Source organism: Gossypium hirsutum, chromosome D02 (genome assembly GCF_007990345.1).
Source record: "Gossypium hirsutum isolate 1008001.06 chromosome D02, Gossypium_hirsutum_v2.1, whole genome shotgun sequence".
Classification (NCBI taxonomy): domain Eukaryota; kingdom Viridiplantae; phylum Streptophyta; class Magnoliopsida; order Malvales; family Malvaceae; genus Gossypium; species Gossypium hirsutum.
Window position 1 is genome coordinate 69,034,752 of NC_053438.1, and position 17,855 is coordinate 69,052,606.

The following is a 17,855-nucleotide window of genomic DNA, read 5'->3' on the forward strand; positions in this document are numbered from 1 at the left end:
TTTGGAATAACTAGTAAAAGCCCTGAGCATTCCCTTAGGCCGTAACTTTATCACCTCTATTGCACCAACTGGAATTGTTCCTGTTAGAGATTGACCCGATTAAGCAAGAAATAAGTAAAAATAGCAGAAGAAATTGAGAAATTGAACACACAAATTTAACGTGAAAAAACTCCTCCAAAGAAGATAAAAAACCACGGGCAAAGGTAATTTTACTATAATGGCAAAAGAAACGAATAGTACAAAAAGATGGAGATAAAAACTAAACCCGGAAAACCCAAAAAACAAATAACCCTCAAAACGTAAACACAAAATTCTCTAAATATGTTATGAGTTCTAATATCTAATGGGTGTATTTTCTAAGGTTGTAAAAGAGCCTATTTATAGGCTAAATTCATATGTCAAATAATAATAAAATAATTTAAACTAATCAGTGTTTGACTGAAACGAATAAACAGAGTTTAACTAGAAGATTATTTTTCAAATTTGACTGAAATCGGAATCATACTTAACAGCTCCCTTAGCAGCCACAAAACATTAGCCACCACTTGGTGTGCCTCCTCTTGGGCCTTTGGATCAAGTAGCCATTGTTTGCAGCAAGCCATAACTTGCTTCACAGCCACACACCTCTCTCAACTGTAACTCCTACCCCAATAAACCAGGGTTCTCATCAACAAGCTTCTGGCCCCTAGCCTCATGACTCAGAAACTCAGGAGAAACCGAGACATTTGGAAGAGCTGTTCTCTCAGCAAGAACACTTATTTAAAGAACAACATGAATAATTGTGTATCCTTAATCAAAGGAACGCTCAGAATGAACAACTAATTGTTGAGTTGAAAGTCGCGTGGGAGGTTCTCAAGCAAAAGAATTGAGCTTGCCAATAAGATGAAGCACAATCTGCCCTTTGCAAAAACCGCGAGCACAATAAACCATGTGACCTTCGCAGGAACAATGCGGACCTTCCAATAGCCTCCCAACATTCTTAGGGTAATAACAATGTCTTTATAGAAGAGCAACTCAGAGCTTTCATGGTGAAATTGATGCAATAAGTAAAAAGAGTGAAAACAGACGAATTTATCTAGAATTACTCTAATGAGTCGTTAGCTCCTAAAGTCCTTGATAACCACATTTCAGTTTCTTTCAAATTTCCAAAATTTGTATACAATGGTTCAGGGGACTCGAAAGACCATCTAGCCCGGTATACCAATCATATGAACATACTAAGAGCATCCAATGGGGTCAAGTGCAAGGCTTTCTCCATGACCTTCTTGCAAACAGCTCAATAGTGGTACCTACCATTGCCTCTGGGGTCCATCCACTCTTTTGACTAGCTAGTAGGACAATTCATGAGTCGCTTCTTAGCCAACAAGATGCTCCAGCAATCCCCAGCTTATTTGATAACCATCCGTCGGGGAGCAAATGAATCCATCCGTGATTATGTCCAACGATTTAGTGTAGCCACCTTGATATAATTCAATAATATATTTTTGTGAGAGTTAAAATACAATTTCACCATTGTATTGACATGTATGTTTATAGGTTTTAGAAGGACAAAATCAAAAGTATATCATTTTGGAAGAGGGCAAACTATAATTTCACAACTTATTTACTTAAAATTTTATAAATTAGGGGCTAAAAGCATAATTTTTTTATATTATGAAGGTTAGGGCCTCGCTTGCTCCCTCCCTATTAGTTTAAATATGACATAGAATATATTTATAGTATGTAACTAAATTGTAAACATGTGTAATTTTTTATTTTAATAATATTATTTTTTTAACACGATAAATTTAAGTTATCTATGTGATAATTGCACAAGTATTAATAATTTATTTTTTTACAACAAATTCACAATTAGCATAGTGGAAGGACGTAATTGATATGATATTAATATTTTGAGAACTCAATTACAAAATTTAAAATTCAAAAATGAATTTAAAATATGAACAAAATTTGGAGGTGTTTGGTGAAATTAACCCCAATAATTTCAAACATAATAAATTTTGTGTACTTTGTAGGCTGGATCATTTCGTGTAGTTTGATATCCACTGGACTTATTGTATTTTCCTACACATATATATATAATTAAACTTAATGAAAAAGAAAAAGAAAAAATAATTCAATTTTTCATGGGCATAATTCTTTTGTAATAAAAAAAAGCATTAAATTTTTGGAACCATAAAAAGAAAAGATAAAAGAAATCAAGTATGTATATTGTTTGGCAATGGTGGCAGTAGGAGAAGCAGCCAGCTCACAATCCTTAGGGACCCATCATATCAACATGGTGTGGCAGCAGGTGCCTCAATTGCCAATAAAGAAAATAGCTTGATCCTGATTTTCTTCTATTTTTATTTTTATTTTTATTTTTTGGCTTCAATAATGGAGAGTTGCTCCCTACAGTCACCAGCCATTACAACAGTACCTTTATCTCTGTCCAGAAGTGGATTCATTGAGAAACCCCTTGGATATGGTCGAATTCTCAAGCTTCCCACTTGTAAAAAATACCCACATGGTAGAAAGCTCAAATTCTTTGATTTCAGAGCTCAAGCCTCAGGTAATTGAAGTTTGAAAATTTCCCATTTTTGTTGGCTATTTTCTTTAGGGTTTATATCAAATGGTTTGTCCTTTGAATTTGATTCAGCTGTTAACATGTAGTCTTTTTTTTGACATTTTATGCTTGTGAAATTTTTGGTAAGATATGACCAATTTCACTTTGTCATGCAAAAACCTTAGTCACAGGGATGAACATGTAGCTGTTTGAATCATAGGAATTTAAAGTTACCCTAATTGGCAATGACTAAAGTCCTTGTGTCATTGAAAAAAAATTGCAATTAAGTTATCAAGGATTTACTCTTGTAACAATGCAGACTAGAAAACAACATCTACAGTGGCATATGTAAACAATTGTGTCTATAGCTTGTGCTGTCCTTTTATACGGAAATGCCAGATTTTAGTCCAATTCGTTTCCTCTTTCTGGTAATCAGGGCTACTGATGATTGATCTTGCTGTTGACAACTAGTGTGGTAAAAGTAACATGGAAGCTATTGTAGTAGTAGTCAGATTGCATTTTGCCCCTCTACTCACAAAATGGGCAAACTAGTCCTTGTACATTAGATCAAAGAGCAAATTGGTCCTTCTATTAAAAATTCTATCCATTTCTACTATAAAAATTAGTTACTGGACGCCAGCATGAGGTACACGTGACATGCTAAATATCACTATTTGGTTATTCTGTCAGCCACACCAGTTTTTAATAGTACAAATGGATGAAATCTTTAACAAAAAGGATCAATTTGCTTTTTGATCTAGCATACAGGGACTAATTTGTCCTTTTTTTGAGTAGAGGGGTGAAATGCAATCTGATTCTTAGTATAGGAGCCTACATGGTGCTTTTCCCCAATTAATGTCCAAGTTGGTATTTCAGTGTCAAATTAATATCTAGAGTAGACTATAAGAGTATTTGATATTGACTTAATGCCATCCGTCCTTCGCTTATTTCAAGATTTAATAAGATGCATTTCAAAGAATTAAAGTTCTCTAATATTTTTTTTCCCTTTTCTTGTAGCCAAATGAAATAGGCTTTTCAGTAGAATTGTCCCAGTTAAACCATTTATGTATTGTAGAACTGAAGCTGTCCTTGTATATAGACTTGTTCCATATGACTGTTTAGTGGTTGGTAAATCAGATATAGTTGCAGAAATGTGGTTTATTTTGCATTATTGCTTTAGCAGTTTGTTTATCCCACCTGACATGTGTTTACTGCCATATGATCATTATCATACATTTTTATTGCTAGAAACAACAAAAATCAGCTCAGAGACGGCTGGAACAATCTCAAACAAAGCAGATTCAAAAGATGAGGATCTTGCTTTTGTTGCTGGTGCAACTGGCAGGGTAGGCTCTCGAACAGTCAGGTTAAAACTCACTGGCAGCTTCACTTGAAATTTAACAACTGGAAATGCAGTTCCTAGTATGTGCTAAGCTCATGACTCTTCAGGGAGCTTTTGAAACTTGGTTTTCGAGTTAGAGCTGGAGTTAGGAGTGCTCAGAAAGCGGAAACTCTTGTGCAGGTATCTGTTGTACTTGTTAATGTATTAATCTTTTATTGTTTCTAGGTCCAAGTTATGCTTGTATTTGAAGAGAAATTTTAATGCAGAGTGTCAAGCAGTTGAAGCTTGATCCTGAAGGAACTACACGTAAGGACAAGAGAGCCTAGGGAATTGGTTTCTTCTTATACTTTATCATTCTCAACATTGGATAAAACTATGATTCAAAATATATGAAAGGATAATATTATACTTACTCTCCATTCCACTTTCCTTTCCAATCATTCCATCTGTATCATCCACCTTGAGAGAATCTCACCTGATGGAAAGTATACCCAAACTTATAATATCGCAATAATGATGTCATAGCTAGTAACAGGCAATCTTTGTTCTTTAGACCAGCTGTAGAAAAGCTTGAAATTGTGGAATGTGACTTGGAGAAACAAGATACAATTGCACCAGCCATAGGCAATGCATCAGTAGTCATATGCTGCATTGGTGCCAGTGAGAAGGAAATTTTTGATATTACAGGACCATATCGGATCGACTACCAAGCCACGAAGAATCTTATTGATGCAGGTAAACAAAATGGAGAACCACTGGCATATCTGTTAGTTCGCATCTGCCCTGTAGCAATTGCAGCAATTACATGTTTTTTCTTCTTCTTTTCCTGAAAAGAGAGAGGTGGACAACTTGCTGTAATAATTCAAGGGCATCTGTGCATTATTTATTTTATATTTTATAAAACTCAAGGAATACTTAAAACTTGCTAAATTAATAAAGGTGGTGCTTAAAGATTAAATGAGAGAAATGAAATTTTGGGTCCTAGACTTCTTATTTGATGAGTTAATTTCCTCTGTATTTGGACAATATTGTCCTCTTTACACTCTGTATGCTGAAACTTGAACTTTTTTTGCCTGATGAGCAGCCACCGCTGTGAAGGTTAACCACTTTATTTTGGTTTCATCTTTGGGAACAAATAAAGTCGGATTTCCTGCAGCTATTCTCAAGTGAGTCCCTTCTTTTAAGGTTTTCTTGCATAAAATTTTGACCCCATATATATTCTTTATTTTGCAATAGATTGGAACAAAGATTTAGTGTTTTCATTTTATCTTTTTCGCATCTAAGTTTGTTTTGGGGGGTCCTCATCTGGAAGAGAAAGGCAGAAGAAGCACTCATTGCAAGTGGTCTTCCTTACACTGTAAGTGCATTTAGAAATACCTGCAATTTTAGTAGATCACAAGCTGTAGAGAGGAATCTTATCTGGATTTGGTTACTCATCTTGAAGTTCCTGTTCAGATAGTCAGACCAGGAGGAATGGAGCGCCCCACTGATACTTTCAAGGAAACTCATAATATCACCCTATCCACTGAAGACACTTTATTTGGTGGCCTGGTGTCAAATCTTCAGGTGTATATACAAACTTTTAACGTTGAATTTCATTTTGCAACTTTTTAAGTGTTTCTCACAATATCAATGAATTGAAGGTGGCTGAACTGATGGCCTGCATGGCCAAAAACCGAAGCCTTTCATACTGTAAGGTGGTAGAAGTTGTTGCTGAAACAACTGCTCCATTGAGACCTATGGAGGAACTTCTTGCGAAGATACCATCTCAGCGTGCTGACATTTCCTCTCCTAAGGTACTGTTAGTGTGCAGAAGAGACTTGGCTCTTTTCTGTGAACATGTAACACAATTGAGAAACTGAGTGGCAGAGCTTGAGCTCATGAAGCGTACATAAAACATTCTTTGAGATTTTGAGCCTTTCCATCGTCTAAGACATGACTATACTGCATCTTTCCTATGAGAAATTGCTTAAATTGTTTGATAAAGAAAGTGTGATGTTCCTGAAGTAGAAATGATCTTTTCTCGTTTAGTCTCTCATCTCTATGAAGAGCAGGTGATCAATAGTTCATATGAGGGCTAGCCATGTTAGCGTGGTGGCTCAACAGGCAGGGTGGATCCGAGGGTCATTTTTAAATGCTGTCATGGTTTAGGAAATGATTTGTAACATGCAATGGTTGTGACTTGTAAGGAAGAAGTCAGTGTACCGATAAATATCTGTTGATCATTCAGCTACACAAACAACCTTAGTGTCCAATTAACTTTCTGCCCTGATCTAAACAGGAATATGATACTCCCACTAAGCCTGATCCAGCACCTGCTAGGAGCATTGTAACCGAGAAACCAACTACCCCTACTGAAAAGGAGCCTGCACAGGCAAAAGTTCTGGAAACAGAGCCACTGTCTCCCTACACAGTGTAAGCCAATCTATTCAATAGTAGCTGAGTTATGCCTTCATATCAAGTATTAAAGATAAGAGCTGATTGATTTTGATAGCTATGACGACTTGAAGCCACCTAGCTCTCCTAGTCCAACACCAGGTGGGCCCAAAGAAGTAAGTTCCAGTGCCTCTGCACCAGCAGAAAATGTCTCAACTTCCACTGAAGGAAACAGTGTGCCAGCAGCTGTGGCTACTGACATCATTGAGAAGGATTCATCCAAGCAGTCAACTAGTCGTTCTCCCTATTATGCGTAAGTTTGCTACTGTATTTTGGGGTTGTCCTTCTTTGGCTGATTCTCCTTATTCTTCTTCAAAATAAAAACATTACAGTTTTTCTCCTCATTTATATTGATCCCATTTCCTCTATTTTCTGCCATGCCGCAAAGTATAACTATCACAACATAACATTTTTATCGTGTAGTAGGTTTTTTGCCTAGTGCCTTATCAAATTATATGATAAGAATTAAGCAGTTAAACACTTTAGTCTGTTTCTTTGATTTGCTTCAATATAATAATAACATGTATATATTGTGATCTTTTATTCACTTATCTTTAATATTATGGTGACTTTGTATTCACTTTTTACCTTTTTGAACAACCTTCCAGTTTTAATCTTGGTTTGATTTCTTGTTTGGCCATTTAGTTTCTCCGTACCATTCATTATAGCCCTCCAACTGTTTCAGATATGCCGATCTTAAGCCCCCTACATCACCATCTCCTAGAGCACCAACAACTGCACCAGCAGACAGTGGGTCCGAAGGTGATACATTGTCAGGAAACAGCACAGCTCAATCTCCGATAGCTGATAAACCAGGTGATGAACAGCCTGATACAAAACCAACACCAAGACCACTTTCTCCTTTTGCTATGTGAGTTCCCTGGTTTTCTTCTTTCTTTCTCTTTTGTTGAAATATAATTTTATGAATTCTTTACTTCATAACAATGCCAAGAAAGTATTTTTCTATAGTAGAAATATGCATAATAACCACTTCAAAAATCAATCCTAATCGTAGAACCTTCTCATATAAATATAAGTGGCATTCTTTGTGATTTGAGTTTCTTGGTGCAAGGACATCATGCATGCATACGTATACACTTGTTGAACAACCTTCCCAATTCAGTTTCGGTTTGATTTTTTGTGCAGCCATTTTATTCTTTCCATTCCATTCATTGTAGCCCTCTGACATTTTCAGGTATGCTGATCTTAAGCCTCCTTCAACGCCATCTCCTAGAGCACCGACTACTGCACCAGTGGATAGTGGGTCCGAAGGTGCTACATTATCAGGAAATAGCACAGCTCAATCTTCTATAGCAGATAAACCAAGTGATGAACAGCATAATACCAAACCAACACCAAGACCACTTTCTCCTTTTGCAATGTGAGTTCCCTGGTTTTATTCTTTGTTTCTCATTTGTTTAAATATGATTTCATGAATCCAATGACTTCATAACAATGCCATTAAGGTAATTTTCTATACTGGAAATATGCATTACACCACTCCAATCTCAATCGTGGTCATCAAATCTTCACACACACACACACATACATATATACCTATCCTTCTTTGTGATTTGCGTTTCTTGATGCATGAACACACACGCCTGCATATATATTTTCTGCATGTATACTAGACCTGCTAGTTTACAAAATCTGGAGCTGTGGGACTCTGTTGCATAATCTTCTCATATAAATTACCAGGTATGAGGACTTGAAGCCTCCAACATCGCCAATACCATCCCCAAAGAAATCTTAAAGAGAACAAAACTACCAGTCAAGTCCAAGAAGGTACAAGTCCAAATTCCTTGACATTTTGTGTTTCTTGAGGAAATTTAGTTGCATGGAAGTAATGATCAGTATATGATTGTAACAGAACCATGAAAGCAAATTGGACCTCACCACTCTAGTTATGTGAAGCAAGCTAGCAATTTAACCTGCGGCAGTATTTTATGGAAATTTCTTGTTATATGATGCTGAGAGCCTGAGATTGTGACTATATATGTGTATGTATATGCATTTGTTCCTTTCCCCTGTCAATAATTTTCGAGATTGTTTGATACATTTGAACTGATGCTTCTGAAACATAGTAAAGCACAATAAGCACGATTTGGTTCGAATGTATTTTATATAAGGATGTCTCGAGTTAGATACTTTCTAACATCAACCATTTTCCTTTTCCTTAACCCACTTTTTTCTTTTCGAGGCAGCTTAAACACTGAGAAAACAACATGATACACACATTGCATGATGCACCTCACTTGCTATTTCCTGATTTCTCTCTGTTTGAGAAAGATAATTAGAGTCCAGATGCTGGTTTGAGAGTAGAAACTGTATGAAATGGCGATATTGCATCTTTGATAGGGGAATACTGTGTTTTGGGAGAGTGAAAAAAAAAATTCTCTTTAGAAAGAACAGAACCAACAAGCAGTAGCCATATGCATCATTCAATGAACTTTAAATTTTGTTAACAAAATTGTGGAACAAAAATAAGATTTTGCTTAATAGATGGTGCATAAAAGGTGTTATCATGTGTAAAAGATGAGTTTGATGTATTTAATTTAGTAGAATCTGTGTCCATTCCATACAAATTTCTTCAGTACACTAGTATTAAGGAGCCATGATAATGTTGGGGCATCTTGTCTGGATGCAAAGTTGGCATTTGCTTCTTAATGTTTATGAGATCTAGATCTACAAACTCAAGCTGTGTGGCCATAGAGGTCATGGTTGGCATTAAACCTTGAAAGTTTTTACCATGACTGTTGTTATGTATTAGGACAAAAGGAAGAATTGGGAGTGGAGATTTGAGCTTTGTGGAGAGAAAAGTTTTGAAAGAATATCTCCCGATTAAGAAGCTTGTCGGATAGCTCCTCGTAATTTTTTTTATATAATGTTTAGAATTATCTATAATGTCCTTTTAATTCTTAAATAAAAGAATAATGTGCTTCAACGCACTTGAACTTGTATCCTTTTATAGACATTGTTAACTAAATTTAGTCATGTAATATGCAAAAAGAAAAAAAAAATGAATTAAGAGGTATTGTTGGTTGAGACATTTGAATCTATTGGGTCAACCAATGGCGCTTGGAAGGAGGAGGAAAAAAGAAGCTAGAGGAGCATGACTCTTAATTATTTTCTTATTAGCTAAATTAATTTTTAAAAAAAGCATTAAACAACCTTAGACTTTCCAAAAAAACAAATTTATATTTTTGTAATATTTAATTTTATCCAAATAAATCCCTATTATTTAATTTATATAAAAATAAGTTTTTTAACATAAGGCAAACTTTTATTTTAAATAGAAAATATAATAAATAAATACAAATTCAAAGATAGTAAAAAAAAACAAAAAAAAATATTTCGGGATTTCTTTCAACTTATTTAATTCAAAGCAAAAAGTCAAGACCATATAGCCGTTTTTTTCCCCTTATCCTAACGGTCAAAATCCCAATCCCAACTTTTTTTTTTCAAAAAAGGAAACTAGCCGTTACGTAATTTTCATGCAAAACTCGAGCACCATATTGACCTTCACAATCTTTAACATTCTTGCTTCAACGACTTTCTCTATTTTCTTTTCTTTCTAAAAACACAAATTCCCATTGAATTGAATCAAAACCCATCATGGCATCACCACCCAAGATTTCTTCTTCTTCATGTAAAATGAACCCTAATTTGAAAAAAGCTGAAACCCACGATCCTATGAGAAGAAGTTTCAGTGGAAATCCTTTTACTAAGCCATCTGTCATCACTAATCGCAAAGCATTTAACCCAAAAACTCCGGCTAACAGTCCTTCAGGTTCTAATTTCTTTTTTCTTGCCTTTTAAAGATATAATTTTCTGTTTTCTTTTTGCTTTAAGAATTTTAGGTTTGAAACTAAAAAGGAAATTGTGGGCATTATTATGTTGTTGAATCTAGTCTGGGTTTTAAAGGAATTAAAGTTTGGTTTCTTAATTTGTATTTTTATAGTTTTTTTTAGTTCTGCATGTTTAGTATCATGGTTAGATAAGTTGTAATGTAAATTTTCCCAGGAAACAAACAGTGAGAGTTGTGTTCTTATACTTCCAGGTTTTCCTCGAAGACATTCCACTGGCCGGGAAAGTGTAGCTTCTTTGCGTGATCCCGACAAGGAAAACAGTGGGGACCAGAATCTCAAACCGACAAGAGTCAAATCGCCTGCTCTTTCGAAGGGTGCGAAGAATTTCATGTCACCAACAATCTCTGCTGCTTCAAAGATCAATGCATCACCAAGAAAGCAAATCTTGGTTGAGAGAAATGAGCCAGCTCGATCTTCTGTTTCGTTCTCTGATGTAAAGAGCCTAAGCATGGAAGATAACGGTGCAACAACGCCGGAGGTTGCTCTGAAGCAGAAGAAGGTCTCATTCTCTGATGTTAGAAGCGTTATCACGGAAGATATTGAGTCAACACAGGAGATTGGTTCGAACCAGAAGAAGGTTTCCTTTTCTGATAAAAGCATAATCATTGAAGATACTGAGTCAACCCCAGAGATTAGCTTAAACCAGAAGGTGCCATTTGCTGATACCGAACCAACTCCATGGGGTTTGACTCATGAACAGGAGGAACCTTTGAAAAGCAAGGCAGAATTTGATCACAAGGAGTCCGTAAACAATTCTGATTCGGTTCCGAAGACTGTTGCAGAAGAAAAGGATTCAGTTAATGTGGATCCCAGCTTCAAGATTAGTCCTAGAGCTTCAATCTCACCTTCTTGTCCTGTTTTGGCACCACTTGATTCTGATCCATTGGTGCTTCCTTATGACCCTAAAACCAACTACCTTTCTCCAAGGCCTCAGTTTCTTCACTATAGACCAAATCCTCGAATTGAGCTTTATCGGGAAAGAGACAGCCAGCAGCTCGATGAACTCTTTGCATCTGAAAGCCATTCAGACACTGATGTTACTGCAGAAACACTGACAGAAGGTTTGCAAAGAGATTTGGAGGAGATTTCTTCAGAGGAAACGGTGAATGAAGGAGAAGAAGAGGGGCGTAATGAACCAAACCAGAGCTTGAAGGCTAACAGAACGTTAAAATCACGTTTTTCAACCGGATCAAAGTTCATTACTTTGCTTCTGTTTCTGTGTTTTGCTTGCTTTTCAGTTCTAGTGGTTAAGTCTCCGGCCTTTACTAATGGAATGGAAGAAATAAGCCTATCAAATTTTCAGGTGCCGCCGGAAGTTAGAGAGTTTGCAAAAGCCAATCTTGATCGTATCACTCAAAATCTACAACACTGGTCAGCTAGCTTCTTGTCTTACATTTCCGACATCGTTTCCAGTTCAAGAGAAGTGCACAAACTGGGTTCCTTCCAGTATGCTAATTTGAGTCATTTGATAGAAGATCGTATGATTGAGGGGCACCTAAAGTTTGATCCCAGTGTAATGGAGCCTGTAAGTGAGAGAGATGCTGGAACTGAACTATTTGATAACAAGCATTACTGAGAGATTGAAGCAGATGATGCAGTAGACGAAGAAGATGATGAACAAGACGATCAAGAGAATGAAGCTTTTGAAACCACGGAACTAGTTTCAGAAGAACCTGATGAAGTACAGCAAGGAATTGAGGTTGAGATGATTGAACTAGATCATTTAGAGACAGAGGAGAGCAAGGGTGTTGAATTTGCTGTTGAGATGCAAGCTGAACTTCAGAGCAATGTGGACACTGAAAACCAGCAAAGTGTGATCTCACCGCAGGCTAGTGTAATTCAACATGATGGCTTGAACAATGTGGACACTGAACCTCAGGGTGATGGCTTGAACAACATCGCTGAAACCTTCTTCCATGAAGAAGAAAAGTCTGAGAACCTCAAAACCGAAGATTTGGCTAACAACTTTCAAAGTTCTGAAGCTGTAGATTTTACGATTAATGGACAAGAAGAAGACCAATTTCTCACAAATAATAATATGATGGGGTTTTCTCTACTTGTCTTGTGTCTATTAGCAGCTTCAGCTTTCATCTACACAAAGAGAGGAAAGCCTTCCACACCAAATGCTTCAGTGCCCATGGAACAACCCACGCCATGCAAGAAATCGGAATACAGTCCAGTGTCAGTTAGCTCCAAGGATACAATCCTTGAAAAGATACCCTCCAAGAATTGGGAGACAGAAGTAGATATAGCTAACGAGTTGTGCCCATCAGAAATGAGTAGCTACGAGAGGACCTCGTCTTCTTACAGCAACAAAGGACTCAAGGAATCAAATCAATATCAGAGCCAAGAAAGGAAGACTAGAAAAACTTACAGGAGAGAATCTCTTGCTTCATCAGATCACTCTACAGGTTCACCTTCCTACGGCAGTTTTACCACATTAGAGAAGAGACCTAGCAAGCATGTAAGTACATACATCATAGCTATCCTTTGTTACTTGTCTATAATCAGACTTTGTTTCTTACACTTTCTGGTTATATTTTGAAGGGTGGAGGAGTAGAAGAAGAGATAGTTACTCCAGTTAGGCGTTCCAGCAGAATCAGAAACCAAGTTACATCTCCGTGACAATTGACAAGTTACATCTTATGTGTGTAACAGTTGCACTACTGTGCAATTCTAATGTGAATGAACCACTGTTGTTGGATGCAGACATTAGATTAGGACTTAATTGTACTGTTATTCATTGTTCTTTCCATAACTTTGAATAGCACTCCTAGCTTTCAATTCTTTTTTTCTTCACAGTTCCTTAGGGTCTGGTTGTGGATATGCATATTAACTGCGTGTGGTTTAAAGATAGTCCACTAAAATTCATGCTACACATAACATGAAACCTGTAATTCAATCATTTGGATCCAGCAGCATACAAAGGAAATTGAAGGGCCAAAATGAAAAAGAAATTTTTATATCATTGTGTAATCTTGTTTCTAGAACAGAATCAATCACAAGTACTGTAGGGCTAAAATGTAATGAACCACCCATACTTTAGTGACTTGAGCAAAGGGCATTCATACCAGTAATTCATGCCACACAACATGAAACCTGTAATTCAATCATTTGGATCCAGCAGCATAAAAAGGAAATTGAAGGGCCAAAATGAAAAAGAAATTTTTTATATCATTGTGTAATCTTGTTTCTAGAACAGAATCAATCACAAGTATTATAGGGCTAAAATGTAATGAACCACCCATACTTTAGTGACTTGAGCAAAGGCATTCATACCAGTCAGTAATTATGGAAGTTAAACTAATTTCAGTTTTTGTGTCAGTTCTTCCAGACTCCGAGCCACACTTTACGTGAAACATCTTTTAAGATCAATCGATATTTCCTTCTATACTCTCTTCAGTCTTCACAACTGATAGCCCTGTACTATTTCTTCTTGAAAGTCAGTAGAAAATCTGTAAAAATGACCTCATAATCAGGCATTTTGCCATACCCTGAAAGAGCACATGAAAAACCTTCTTTAACCCAATGACGTTCTAATAAAAGAAAAGCTCGATAGTGTAAGGAGCTTGAAATGTTCTCCATCCACTTACCAGGAAAGTAGTTAATGTCAATCACATAAAAGATGTCTCTTGTCCCATGCTCTCGGATCATATCTATATTGAACAATCGAAGGCCCTGTAAAGCACAGAAAGTATAATTAAACTACATGAACTAATTAAAATTATACAATTCCATCCCTAGCTTGATATGGTGAAAAAATAACTTGCCAGCCGGTGACGGAGCTCCTTTGAAAGTCTCTCCAGCAAAGGCTTTGGAGGAAGTTCTGCAACAAAAATGATAGATTAGAGCAAACACAACTGAAATTATAATTATATCCACATAATCTGAATGTCATATATTTATCAGTTACCAGCAATGCGGGGGTCCAAATCTGCATCATCAGCAGAAGCAGCAGCCGATGAAACCCTTGGAAAAGGAAAAATACCAGGAACTTTTGCACGCCGACATTTGTTGACATTGGCCAGAGAGAACCGCCTTACAACCTTAATTGCATCCCCAACGATATAAATTTTAAAAAGAATACCATCTGTGATGTGACAAACATAGTTTATTTTCAAATATTTAGAAAAAAGATGGGTACAAAGGAAATGCTGAGGTTTATTTATCGATAGTGACAATATACCATGATTCACAAACTCTTGTAGGACCAATGGAGGCTCAAGTTCAGATAGAGAGGACCAATCACATGCAAGAAACAGCTCGTGTGACTTGGCACTTCCATCCACTACTAGTGGTTTAGCAACTGAAATGATGAAATAAAACATGGATAATTATATGTTGATAAACAGATATATAGATAAAGCACTAAAAACAAATATATAGAAATGGAAGATACCTAAGGGTAACTTCAGCCCAGCTTTAGCAACTTCATCCGGGATGGAAAGCGGATCTTTCATGATAACCATTTGTTTTGGAACACCAACTCTGCCTACAACAATGAACAGCCATCGCAAAAGTTACCAAGCAATCGTGTTTCCTTCAACTGTTATAGTTACAAGCAACAAAGTTTTAAGGGGAGGGGGGAAGTAAAAAAGTATCTCTGGGGTTCAATATAGTGACACCATGATTACCATGGAAGTCTGATAAGTTTAAATCAACAACATCCTGAAGCATTGACTGGCGATTGTGTAGTTGTTGTATCGCATATGGAGGATCAATAACAGTTACTTCTGGATGTGTTTGTCGATAGTCCTTCAGACAGAAAAAACAAGTGCTTCATAATGAAAAAATACCAAAAAGAATAAATATTCAACTAGCCATCATGTTTAATTCTATTTTTGGAACATGAATCTGAAATTGGCAAAGGCAAAGTTCTGTACTTCTGATGAAAACTTAGTTTTTGAATAGCTCGGTGCATTGGGCGACATGAACTAAATGTGTTCACCCAAATGCTACTTAAACTTTGCAAAGTGGCACATGCCCTGTTATTGTTATTATGAAAGATTCGTTATGATTAAGCCAAATCAATGTTCTCTGACCACATCATTGATGTTTACAAGACTTAGCATAAAGAATCAGAAAAAGGAAAAATCCTCACTTTGTTCCAATTCTTGAGATACTGATTTCAAATATCAGATGAGATTCATGATGCGGAGAGCAAGAATTTAGCATATTATACCAGAAAAAAGATAGGTTTTGATGTTAAGGGGATTTTCTGTTGAACCAGTTACAGCCCTTCCATATCTCCGAGCAGGAACATATCGCATCAATTCATAGCAACAGTTGTAACTCAAGAAAATGCAACACTGCATTCAATTCCTTTTCTAATACAAAATGAATAAATGAAGAATGATCTTGGCAGAACAAACCTCAACAATATCGCTCCACTCTTTCCCCAACAACTGGAAGAAGCATAAGAGCCATCGTTCATTAAAAATATTATTAGCAATAAATATAAAAAGAAAAGACACTAAGAATATTAATCTATAATCCGCCAATGAATTGGGAATGATTGTTGATAAGGAAACCTATAAAACTCCTTCAACCATTTCATAGGGACAATATGAAGTCACACTAACCTTGTGTAAAATAATGTCAAAAGGACCCTGGTCTGACAGCGGTAGGTTTACATCAATGGCGACAAATAATATCCCCTTTTTGCTGCACCAAGCATAAAGATATTTTAATGATCATTCTTGAATGTCTAAAAGCTCTTGGAAACTTGTAGAACTCTAAAACATCCTTTCTAACTCATAATTCACCCAAGAAATAATTTCTCTTTTGTTAGGTCCAATACAATGCGACATGAGAGATTATAACTGAAGGCCAAAGAAGCTCTTGTAGTACTTATTATACAAAATTCAGAATTAAAAGATTTGAATCCTTCCATGTTCTTTACGGATTTAAATCAGGAATACTGCAATCAAACATGACAGGAAAATTGCCACCATGAATAAACAAAATTACAGAATATAAAAGGATTCGAAAGTCAAGCTATGAGAGTCCACCATATTTTTTCTTTATATTTAAATGCACCACATTTCAAGTGACAATAATAATCCACGAACTATCAACTAAGCCACTAGTGTAGTGGCAAAGGACTTGCCTCGATTCAAGTCTTCAGTTGACACCTAATTCCGGTACAATCCCTGGACAACTCCTTCCCTCACCCCTTATCATATATGTATATATGTAATGCATGAACTAAGCATTAGAACAGAACATCAAATAGCAGGCTATTCAGATGAAGATTGAAGAGAATCTGATAAACAGAAATAAACCATGCAGAAAGTTCCTTGCAACAAGGGAAAGTGGCATGCAATAGTTTTGGTCCAATTTGATCTTTTAACCAAAAAATAGAGCAAGACTTTTATACTTCTTCCAAACAGCTAGTCCCAATGGTATACGTGGTGGAATATTCCTATCTAGAGAATCAATACAATTGGCACTAAGATTCTTGATCCACCAGAACATTGACATTTTATGTTAAGCAAAAAACATGATTTGCATTGATCACCTTTGCACACACACACAATTTTAGCAGTGCTTACATATGACATATCTCCTCCCCGGCTCCCCGCCCTGCCCACCACCCCCCACAAAAAAAAAAAAAACTGGAGATAAAAGAAAAGCTCAATTTATAATTTATGCATACATGTTCATACAAAAGGATGTACATACACGCACGCACACAGACACACTGTAGCCATAACCAAAGTCAAACGCAATACTAGCAAGACCATACAACTCAAACAAGAATTGTTAAAAGCCAATCTTCACATCTATATGCATACAAAAACACAGTCATAAATAAAATATACATATATATACATGGAAAGGGAAGTGGATATTTGAGTAATGAATAATATACCAAGCCAAACGCTCAAACTCGGGTTGCAAGAAACTCTTTTTCTTCTTCAATGTCAAAGCATACCCAACAACAAGCTTCTGTTCCTCTTCCTCCCCACCTTCTCCATCAAAGTTTTTCCCCTTTATCCTCATATCTACTTCTTCTTCTTTTTTTAAATACACTAAAAAACAAAGATGTATATTTTCTTCTTTCTTTTTGGTTTCTGGGTTTTTCTTCCCTTGGTCAACTTCCTTCTCTGGAGATTGCTCTCCAACAAGAAATGACACCAAAAAAAGATGAAAAATAAACAAAGAATCAAGTTTTTGTTAAACCCTTTCTTTCTCTTTACAATTCTCCCCAAATAAATGCATACATGTCTCTCGGAAATGGGACTTTTCAGAACCAAAAAAAAAAATACAAGGAAGAAAATATTGGGTATTGGATTCTTGAAGGGAATATTCAGTTTTTGCAGAAGCAAGATTGGATTTTTGAATGAAAAGAAGTGCAATTTGAGCAAAATAACAAGAAAACAAAATTGTGGTACTAGGATTTGGTGCACAAACAAGCATTGGTCTTTGTTAATTATATAGGAGAGAGGACCGGTTAGTATGCAGAGGATAGTATGGAAAGTTAAATAATACCACTTGTTTCCCATTCTACCCTTGCCATTACTATAAATTTTACATCTCAGTATCTTTAAAAAAAATAAAAAGAATTTCATTTCTGGGAAAATTTGATCCATCTTCAAATAGGCTCCTTTTTATTCATGCATGGATTAAAAAACTGGGATATTGCAGAAAAATAATT

The 17,855-nt window shown here is 36.2% G+C and overlaps 2 protein-coding genes and 1 pseudogene across 5 annotated transcripts; 2 read left to right on the top strand and 1 right to left on the bottom strand.

The window, feature by feature from the left end:
- Positions 1-2,209: 2,209 nt before the first annotated feature.
- On the top strand, positions 2,210-8,487 carry LOC121214830 (protein TIC 62, chloroplastic). Of its 2 annotated transcripts, none has more exons than XM_041089167.1 (15): positions 2,210-2,551; positions 3,794-3,911; positions 3,995-4,067; positions 4,154-4,193; positions 4,446-4,622; positions 4,972-5,053; positions 5,172-5,244; positions 5,343-5,453; positions 5,531-5,683; positions 6,169-6,302; positions 6,382-6,576; positions 7,009-7,194; positions 7,519-7,704; positions 8,025-8,111; positions 8,197-8,487. In XM_041089167.1, the coding sequence occupies exons 1-14, from the start codon at positions 2,377-2,379 to the stop codon at positions 8,077-8,079; spliced, it is 1,758 nt and encodes a 585-aa protein (XP_040945101.1). In that variant the 5' UTR covers positions 2,210-2,376; the 3' UTR covers positions 8,080-8,111; positions 8,197-8,487. The 2 variants fall into 2 exon arrangements, with proteins under 2 accessions (XP_040945101.1, XP_040945102.1); XM_041089168.1 differs by having other exon boundaries at positions 2,343-2,551; positions 3,794-3,891.
- A 1,200-nt stretch (positions 8,488-9,687) lies between these two features.
- Positions 9,688-13,158, top strand: LOC121203444 (uncharacterized; annotated as a pseudogene).
- Positions 13,159-13,349: 191 nt separating this feature from the next.
- LOC121214831 (inositol-tetrakisphosphate 1-kinase 3) lies at positions 13,350-17,648 on the bottom strand. Of its 3 annotated transcripts, none has more exons than XM_041089170.1 (10): positions 17,070-17,648; positions 15,778-15,859; positions 15,568-15,600; positions 14,830-14,950; positions 14,595-14,687; positions 14,382-14,501; positions 14,109-14,285; positions 13,966-14,021; positions 13,789-13,873; positions 13,350-13,650 (listed from the first exon to the last, which is right to left on the bottom strand). In XM_041089170.1, the coding sequence occupies exons 1-10, from the start codon at positions 17,198-17,200 to the stop codon at positions 13,622-13,624; spliced, it is 927 nt and encodes a 308-aa protein (XP_040945104.1). In that variant the 5' UTR covers positions 17,201-17,648; the 3' UTR covers positions 13,350-13,621. The 3 variants fall into 3 exon arrangements, with proteins under 3 accessions (XP_040945104.1, XP_040945103.1, XP_040945105.1); XM_041089169.1 differs by having other exon boundaries at positions 13,350-13,689; positions 17,070-17,642; XM_041089171.1 differs by lacking the exons at positions 15,778-15,859; positions 17,070-17,648 and having other exon boundaries at positions 13,350-13,689; positions 15,378-15,573.
- Between the last annotated feature and the right edge of the window lie 207 nt (positions 17,649-17,855).

Bases quoted from the DNA above. Each gene is read 5' to 3' on its own strand.
- LOC121214830 (XM_041089167.1), top strand. From the start codon at position 2,377: ATGGAGAGTTGCTCCCTACAGTCACCAGCCATTACAACAGTACCTTTA. The intron at 7,195-7,518 runs GTGAGTTCCCTG...TGACATTTTCAG, and splicing joins CCACTTTCTCCTTTTGCTAT to GTATGCTGATCTTAAGCCTC. The intron at 7,705-8,024 runs GTGAGTTCCCTG...ATAAATTACCAG, and splicing joins CCACTTTCTCCTTTTGCAAT to GTATGAGGACTTGAAGCCTC.
- LOC121214831 (XM_041089169.1), bottom strand. From the start codon at position 17,200: ATGAGGATAAAGGGGAAAAACTTTGATGGAGAAGGTGGGGAGGAAGAG. The intron at 14,286-14,381 runs GTATATTGTCAC...GTCACATCACAG, and splicing joins ACAAGAGTTTGTGAATCATG to ATGGTATTCTTTTTAAAATT. The intron at 14,022-14,108 runs GTAACTGATAAA...TTTTTGTTGCAG, and splicing joins TTTGGACCCCCGCATTGCTG to AACTTCCTCCAAAGCCTTTG.